The 8,939-nt window shown below is 34.2% G+C and overlaps 1 protein-coding gene across 1 annotated transcript; it reads left to right on the top strand.

The window, feature by feature from the left end:
- Positions 720–8,153, top strand: LOC18598578 (PXMP2/4 family protein 3). The gene is made up of 7 exons (XM_007028153.2): positions 720–1,236; positions 2,909–2,996; positions 5,654–5,748; positions 6,080–6,152; positions 6,224–6,316; positions 6,433–6,519; positions 7,725–8,153. Exons 1-7 carry the CDS (start codon positions 752–754, stop codon positions 7,803–7,805), a joined length of 1,002 nt encoding a protein of 333 aa, XP_007028215.2. The 5' UTR covers positions 720–751; the 3' UTR covers positions 7,806–8,153.

The following is an 8,939-nucleotide window of genomic DNA, read 5'->3' as shown; positions in this document are numbered from 1 at the left end:
ATAAGCTTTAGCCTTATTTAAAATGAAATAAAAATTATAAGGAAAAAAAATAACAATAAATAACCCCTAGGCACAATTTGACGAGGTGTAGGGATCTCTGAGTCCATAGCTAATGGACAAAATAATCTTCGGCAGAGAGATTAAATTGTCTGAGATTCGATTCCCAATATCGAGAGGCTACAATCGGCATTTTAGCTATCCAACTAGTTGCCAGCAACTTGTAATACCGCAGAAACCCGAATATGCTTATTGAAGTCCCTCCTACACGCAACCACTCATGTCTCTGCGATTCCTGTTATGCACTACACGTGATGAGTCCAGTTTCAAGAATTTACCGTGTTTTTAAATCACAGCCTACTGCAGCAAAGAGTCCAACATTATAGAAACTACTAATTCTCAAAAATTCTACTCATATGGTATTATTCAAATATTCCATCTCAAAAAATAAAAGTAATTTTTTTAAGGACAAAAAAAAACTAATTTAACCAATTAAAAGCGCCACCAAATCAATTCAATCGATGACTCATCGATTTTTGACAGTTCAATTTCTCAACGTTTGATATCCTAATCGAACCCCACACATAATCGATTCCTAGTTCACCCAGTCCGCCCAGCCGGTCCGATTTGTTTCAAAAAAAATAAAAAACCAAATGGTCGTGGTAAACATAAAAGTTCTTGGGGGTCAAAAGTGTAACTGGGCTGGCTGCTTTAATTGAAACTTTAAAATTTAAAACGAGCGAGAAGGCTATGTATGCCCCGTGTATTCCACTTTGCGAAGCCTATCCTTCCGAAACTCAGTAAGACTGTAACAATCACCACAGCCATAGACATAAAAGCAGAAAAACACTCTTCAAGTTTTTCAAGTCGTTTGAGAATTGCCACCATGGTCCCGAATTCTGTGGCACTTACCCGCACATTCCCTCGCTTGTACAGTATTATGAGTTTTTCTTCCAAAAACTTGTGCCTTTCTGCACGCCAAACTAGATTTCTGGTAAGAGGGTTTAAGAGCCGCTCCTATTCATTTTTTTTGAGTTCTACTCATGGGTTTAAGGAGTTTGGTAGTCGCAAAACGGGAGCTGGGCAGTTGGGTTTTGATTGTTTCCGGGTTTCAGCAGTTTCGGATGGTGGGTCCCGTGGGATTGGTGGATTCGGAGGCTCCGGTGATGAGAATTCTGGTGGCAAAGGTGAAGGCGCCGATGGAAATGGTGGAAGAAATGATTGGTCCTTGCTTTCATGGTATTGAACTACGGCCTTTTTAATTTATAATAGTATCATTTCGCTCTTTTCGGCCTTTTTCTGCTGTTTTTGAAATTTGATAGAATCAGAATTTTATTGATACCAATGGTGCGGGGTTTTGGTTATATTATTCTTTTGGTGAATGTTCATAGAAATGCTTGTTATTAGGTTGCTTGATTAGAAATTTTCTGTGGCTTAAACTCACAATGTACATCTTGGATACCTTGATTATAATGATGAATGTAGGCAAGCTCACCTGCACAACTAGAATAAAGCAGGTTATTGGTGCTGTTCCTATGCTGTTTATGTATTCAGAGACATTTTAGAATAGAGAGAAGAGAAGAAGAAAGAGAGGAAATGCTCACTCACAAAAAAAGAATTCTACAAATTCCTCAATGACCCGGATCTTTATTTTTAAATATTAGCCCTACAACGTTTGACAAATACAATTGGTGCACTTCATGTTTCAATTATTGACTAAGTTAATCTGGCTTAGCTTGTGTCAGGTTTTGAGCAAGTGCCCGTTTCGGTCTGGAAAGATTTTGCTATTTCTAAGTAAGAACCAAATGGGTCATTGGCTCCTCTAGGATGATACCTAGACTACTGACAGGCTATCAAAAATTGGTTGGATAAATATACAAAACAAAAAATATGGGTGGATGATAGTGCCAATTATCATTGTTGAAAGCCATCATTGGGTTATATATATATATATGTATACACTGATGTCTACAACATACTTGTCCATGACAAATAACCGTGACATGAACACTAATAAATTCTTCCAAACTTACATGACTAGGTGAAATGTAGTCATTTCAAAAGCCATTAAATGGCATGCAGTCAACCTTCCTAGAGAATGGGTATTGAACCAAAGCCGTAAATCCATCCCCTATAAGAAATACAGAATTAGAGAAAATAAACCAATACCATGATGATGTTGTTAAAATATCTATTGGTAGAAGTCTAGACCAAACATGTTCTTAGCTGGTCTTTCTAAACTATTAGGAGAAAAGGTAAGAAACCAAATTAGAGGAAACTTTAAGGGAATTATTCCTATGAAAAACTAACATATGGTGAACTAATTAGTTTTACCCAAAAAGAAGGTTCAAAAAATTTGCCAAGATCTTAAATTGAACAAACAATTAAAGTATATATATATATATATATAGACAAACACACACACACACAAGGCTCTAGTGTCGTATGTATATGATGTAGGACACTATGTGATTAAATTTTACATTCTCTATCAGATTTGAGTTCTGAAAAATATTGCATAAAATTGAATAAGCAGGAGCAAAAAAAAAAATTTTAAGCTTCATACCTAAAGTTCATTGGGATGCTTAAGCTGATAGCTTCACACATTTATGAGAGCAAAAATAGTGGAAACTTTTTTGATAATAATGTCTTTTTTTTTTTTTTTTTGTGCAGCAGTTACTTAAGTTTCTTAAAACATTAACCTCCTATGTGATGCTAGTTGAGCAGTGTGTTTGTTCTGTTGTTATGGAACCTTAGTGGAGGACATCTCATGTACGAAAATGAAAAAATCCTTTTGCAAGACTTTTATGCTAAAGTCCTACTTGAGGTTGCCAAAGTATTTATTTGTTATCTTTTAGTTAGGTGATGGACCTTACCCCCAAGTATTTGATTTGCTTAAGTTATTTTACAGGTATTTAGCTCTTCTAGCAAAGTATCCTGTGTTCACAAAAGCTGTGACATCTGCACTTTTGACTTTTATCGGGGATTTAATTTGCCAGGTAAAATTTCTACGTGCCACCTACAATGAATATGCAGTGTGTGCAATTTTCCTCCTGGTTTTCCATCTGGTTTCCTAGTTTCACTTGATTTCATTGTCGTTTTTGACTAAATGCAACAAAATGATTGCTTCACTGTTCTTTTATGCTAAGTGATGTATTTATGTGATTAATAAATTATTCACAAGCAATGTTAACAGGAGATAATGTGATGTATAACAGAGCAGGGGTTGAATAAAATTAGGCAAAATTGGTCATAGTGAGCAAGAAATGGTGATTTCGAAGCTTGAAATGGATAAGACAATGAGGATTCATTGATTGATCTAAGATGGTTACTAATGATACAAACAGTAACCAAACGTGTTCTTGCCTTTTAGGGAATGTGAAATGGTTTATGGTTGAAATTTGATGGTTGCATTCATGTGCTTTTGGTTTGGTGTAATGAATGAAAATTTAAAAAATTTGATAAGAATTGAAGCTGGAAATAAAAGCAAAAGATGAAAGATATCTATGCCTTACACTTAGGGTTAGGGTTGTTTTATAGAATCAGAAACTACGTCATAATAGCAGCCAAAATTCTCATGAACTTTTGCTCTGTCAAGGGCCTGTTTGGTCTGTCTGAATCTTTTAGCAAAAGTGTTGTTGGAGTAGAGCTGTTCAAGAAGTTCTATAAAGGACAGATGAAACAGCATTTTGTAAGCTTGATGCAATAGGATGTAGAAAGCTTTTCAATAATGATTTTGTGAAAATACTAAGTACTAAAATTACAAGAAAGAAAGTTTAAATAAAGTATATTTATAATTAAAATGACAAAGCACATTTTATAGTTAGGAAGGTTGATTGGCCTTTTTTTTTTTTTGGAATAGTATGGTGTCTTTCTAAAAAATTAAAAGGAAAAAATAAAACAAAAGAATAATGATTCAAATATGAATATAAAATAAAACTAATTAATCTAATTTTTGACAGCAAAAATAAATCAAGTAAAAAAAATTGCTTATATACTTATCGTACTAGTGATTGAATATCTCAAGCCACGTTATTTTGTTTGATAATTAGGAAAAAGAAAGACTATAAAAGAACTAACTGGGCGAAGATTTATTTGGTTTGATGCTTTGTAATATTAGGAAATTTTGAAGGTAAAGCAGGAAGAAAAAGTTTATTACCTCTTTAAAAGAAGCTATAAATAGTGGCTTCAAATTTTAATGATCTAAAAGCAGTTTTGAGCTTCTGAGATAAGTTATTTTAGTGGTGGCAAATGCCTAGCTTTAGCTTTTTTAGCAGAGAAGCCAATTTAAAAGCAGGCCAAACACCCACCTAGTGAAAGAAGTTGCGTGCTTATATACCAAGTTCTACTTATCTTCAAAATAAGAATCTATAAAGGGATCTATGCAAAAACAACTGCTGAAGCAAAAGTAAAGAGCATGATTATAAAAAAAAAAAATAGACCGTGGTAAAGTAAGAAATTTTAATAAGTAGATGAAGTCAAAATTTGTAATTTCTAGCACACTTTGAAATTCAACAGATACCCTTAACATTTGAATGGAAAAAGAAACCAACAACATTCCAGATTTTATAAAGAAGCAGACAAACATGAGAATAATGTCTATACCAGCTCAAATAAGGTCCTAAATTAGTCTGATGTCAAACATAGGCGATTATTGCAGATTTTCATGGAACATTATCCTGACTTTTCTTGACCTTTTGTTGGTAGCATTGTACTCTCCTTGTCGGCAAAAACTTAACCTCTAGTTTTGAAATGAATTAGCAGTAATACTACTTGAGCTAACCCTTTATTCTCAGCTTGGAAGCAATTGAGAGTGCTTGCTCATCTCTATAGATGGCAGCAAGGATGACATCATATATTGTTGAATTACTGAATTCCTCTGGAATGATTAAGTCTTTTGTTGGGACAACTAATGTTGGCAATATAAATTCTTCTTGATTTGCACTAGGAGCAATGGGGCTGGGCTCTCTATCTCCTTTCCTTATTTCAGCCCCCCTCGAATAATCCTTTGTTGCGGCCACTTAAAAGAATTTCTCTCCTACAAACATGATTTGGGATCTGTGTTTGACACAGTAAAAAACCTACAAACATGTCAGCATGACTGGACAACAACTTGTGGTTGAGGAGAGAGAAAGGCAAGTATCTTGGGAAGATTGCAGAGAGAGAAGTGAGAAATCTCTGAGATGGAACAAGAAAAGAGAAGATAAAACAGAAAGGAAGAAAGAAAGATGATAGTGCCTAAGCAATGTTGTTGTCTTAGTGGCAATCTCACAGGATGATGCACAATAAGAGAGAAGTATATCGTGCTTTAAAGGTGGAGAGTGTGGAAATAAGGGTGATGGGCTACACTGGAAGCAGCCTCCAAAGGTGTTTAGGAGGCATTCTAAGGTTGATTCCCCTGCCTCAAATTGGATGTCCAATGATGGGAAGCTGAGTTGGGAGCTTTCATGGAACATCAATTGGAATGTGTTGTCGGCTTTTCTTGGGAATCAAATCTCAGTTTAAATCATTCTTTACTGTATCTTTCATTACTAATGTAAATGGAGTTGGCTAGTTTTTTGATATAAATGTCAGTTTAATTCATAAATTACTGTATCTTTATTATTAATACAATATTAGGCATGACTTGATTTAACAGTAAATATTTTGGCTTCAGCTTGCAATTGATCATGTGCCATCACTAGACGTGAAAAGGACATTTCTGTTTACACTGTTGGGATTGGTGTTAGTGGGCCCTACATTGCATTTCTGGTAATGCTTCACAATTAATGCTTTATGTGTTCTCATGTCTACCTAATTTATTAGTTATCTCTAGTGCTTTATTGTTTTAGTAATTTAGTTTGTAGTTTCTTAATTGTATTGTTTGTTTACTTTTACAATGCGATGCTTTTATGCATGCTTAACAAATCTTCCCATTTTCTATCAAAGTTACTGCAGAAGAGTGTTAATAAGATCAATGACTTGTATCATGAGGATTTCATTTTGGGGCATCATATGCACCATGATTATTGTAATTAGAAATGACTTGTTTCTGCTTGTCAGATTTCTTTCTCTTCAATACATTATTCTTGGTTCTTTGCAGGTATTTATGTCTAAGTAACTTGGTTAAATTGCCTGGAGCATCAGGTGCTTTCCTGCGGCTTTTACTAGATCAGGTGAGCTGTCTCTCTTACTACATCTGCAAAACATTCAAATATTTCTCTAACTCTTGTGCAATATATTGCAGTTTCTCTTTTCTCCTATATTTATTGGAGTTTTCTTATCTACATTGGTGACACTAGAAGGAAGGCCTTCGCAAGTTGTACCCAAACTTCAACAGGTGGTATTAATACATGGGCACATGCCTTACCTTAAATATTTATGCATTCCTTGAAGTTGGTTTTTGATGGCTTTCCCCAGTTTTGCTCTCTCTCACGGAAAATTTTCACCTTGTAGGAGTGGTTTTCTGCTGTTCTTGCGAATTGGCAGCTGTGGATACCTTTCCAATTTCTCAACTTCCGATTTGTCCCACAGCAATTTCAGGTGGAGCTATTTTCATTTTATTAAAATTTCATCCTATTATCATTTATCATTTTTAACGCTGGCTGGATGATTTGGAATTTGCAAAGTGAGGATGAAAAGGCTTCCTACCAAGCTTACCTGTTGGTGGGCCATTGAATCAGAACTGTCTAACATAAACTTGACTGGGTTATTGAACTGGTAACATAATGTGCATGACCACTTTAACAAAGATTGTGTGGCTTGACATGTCTAACTCAAAATTAACATGATTAATCTGTTAAAATGTTTATTAACATAAAATCAACCTACTAAGTTGCTCTATATTGTATATATTTTGGCAGAATTTAATTCTTCTTAACAAGAGTAAAGTTTTCAAATAGTTTTTTAATTTCAAATAATTCTTAGATATAAATTGAGTTAAACTGGTATTTTTCTTGATTGGTTAAAGGAGGTGAGGAATGAATCATGCTAAAAACAAAGTCAGGCACTATGAATATGGTTGTTAATTAGGGTCATTCCATGTTGAGAGGGTTAACTTGGAATGACTCAATTGTAAATCAAGTTAAATGTGCTGATAGAATTTGAGATGAAAGTAATTAGAAAAAACATTAAGGTGCCAATCATTATATCCAGGCATTGGATACGAGTCATGTTAGTGGTTTTGATGCAGAAGCTTTGAAGAAGTTTGCTTGGTTAATTACTATGAATGTGTTCTTTCTTATTCTCTTACTTGACTTTGGTTTGATGTTCTTTCTATTCTTACTATGTCCCAAAACAATTATATTCTTTTCAATCTTGATGTCCCACAAAGGTAAATTTCAAAGCCAAATGTCAAGCCCATTAATTGAAAGATGCTTGTTTATTATCTTCTATTGAGCTCTAGCGCAGGGCAATGGTCTGAGATTATTAAGATTAAAATGATCATTTACATGACGATAGATAGAGTTTGTTTTTAATTATAATTATTTATATTTAGAACAATCTATAAGCAAGCTAGAACCCTTGATGCATTTGGTTCTTTTAGACGTGTATACTTATAATACTCTGAAAGAATTTTCCATGCCTGTGTATGGTCATTTGGGCCTTAAGCTATTTGCTACCTTTGCTCTTTAGTAAGAATTAAACACCGGACTTATGTCTAATCCCTAACTATCATCTCTCTTTTGGCTCCATGATTTCTTTGACTCTCATCCTATTGCTAAAATCCGTCATTGTTCCATTTTCAGGTCCTTGCTGCAAATTTCATTGCTTTGGTTTGGAATGTGATTCTCTCATTCAAAGCTCACAAAGAGATACTGACAAAATAGGTATCGCTCAATGTGATGATAGAATCATGAGTTAATTTCATTAGTGGCTGCTGAACAAAGTAGTGAATTTCAGTTGTAGTAGCAAACTTTTAAGATAAACTAATTTGGTCGCTATCTTTGTGATGTTTACCAAATTTCATAATCCCACACCAAATGCTAGTCACCCCTACGTGGGCCAAAGGGTAAATCTTGTGGGGTTAAGTGAAGTTGTTCAGGAAATTTTCAGGTGGATCATGAAAGTATAAATTCATTTTTAATGCATAAGCATGCATTTCTGTCACTGGCGGTGTAGCCAGATTTTGAGCCAGCATCGCCAAAACCTCAACGGTGGGTTCCATTTTGGATAAACTTGTGGCATTTGCAATTCTTGTCAAGTGATGATCCCACTTGGGCTGCTTTTTTTTTTTTGTTTAAATTTTACGATGTAATCATTCCAGACATCGTTCATTATCATAGCTCCAGTGGGTTTTAATTAGGATTCTCGATTGTAATCGCCAAAGGCAATCAATGCCAACTGGGGAATGTTGTTGCAGCCGCAACTATGTACTACACCTGACAGTAGGAACCCAAGTCAGATCTCACTTTCACAAATTTTTGATTTGTCTCATAAATTTTCCAAGTGCTTTCATTGTTAAGCCTAGTTATCATTCTCTTACAAAAATAGTGTACCATATACTATAATATAATATAATATAATTAAAAAGTTCTATGCATAGATAAATTCATTATATTTAATTAATTATTGAAAGTGTATCGACCGACGATGCAGCTTATGTGTATCCATCAGCACAGTATTTTTTCTTTGGTAATAGTTTAAAAAGTCAAACCTTTCTTTGTATGGCTTTAGGCTTGTAGGAGCTTCCTAGAACTTCATATTTGAGGCAAAAGAAAAAATAGAAATTAATTGACTAAAGACAAAAGATTATCTCTTAGCCATTTTTTTCTCTTATTCAGTGTCTCTTTTAATAACCGAAGCCTAAAGTCTGACTCTTTGAAAGTGAGTATTTTAAGTTTTTCTTCTAAAAATAATAGAAATTGAAAATATCAAATATTTGTAAATTATTATGGAATATACCTCTTATTTAAAAATATATATATATACATACATATTGAGAATTTATATTAAAACGCAAT

Source organism: Theobroma cacao, chromosome 5 (genome assembly GCF_000208745.1).
Source record: "Theobroma cacao cultivar B97-61/B2 chromosome 5, Criollo_cocoa_genome_V2, whole genome shotgun sequence".
Taxonomy (NCBI): domain Eukaryota; kingdom Viridiplantae; phylum Streptophyta; class Magnoliopsida; order Malvales; family Malvaceae; genus Theobroma; species Theobroma cacao.
The sequence above is the reverse complement of the archived record's forward strand: the minus strand, read 5'-3'. Positions and strand labels throughout refer to the sequence as shown.

What these genes read in the sequence shown, in the direction of transcription:
- LOC18598578 (XM_007028153.2), top strand. Translation starts at nt 752, where the DNA reads ATGCCCCGTGTATTCCACTTTGCGAAGCCTATCCTTCCGAAACTCAGT. An exon ending in GGCCCTACATTGCATTTCTG is followed by an intron (nt 5,749 to 6,079) that starts GTAATGCTTCAC and finishes GGTTCTTTGCAG; the next exon opens with GTATTTATGTCTAAGTAACT. An exon ending in TGCGGCTTTTACTAGATCAG is followed by an intron (nt 6,153 to 6,223) that starts GTGAGCTGTCTC and finishes AATATATTGCAG; the next exon opens with TTTCTCTTTTCTCCTATATT.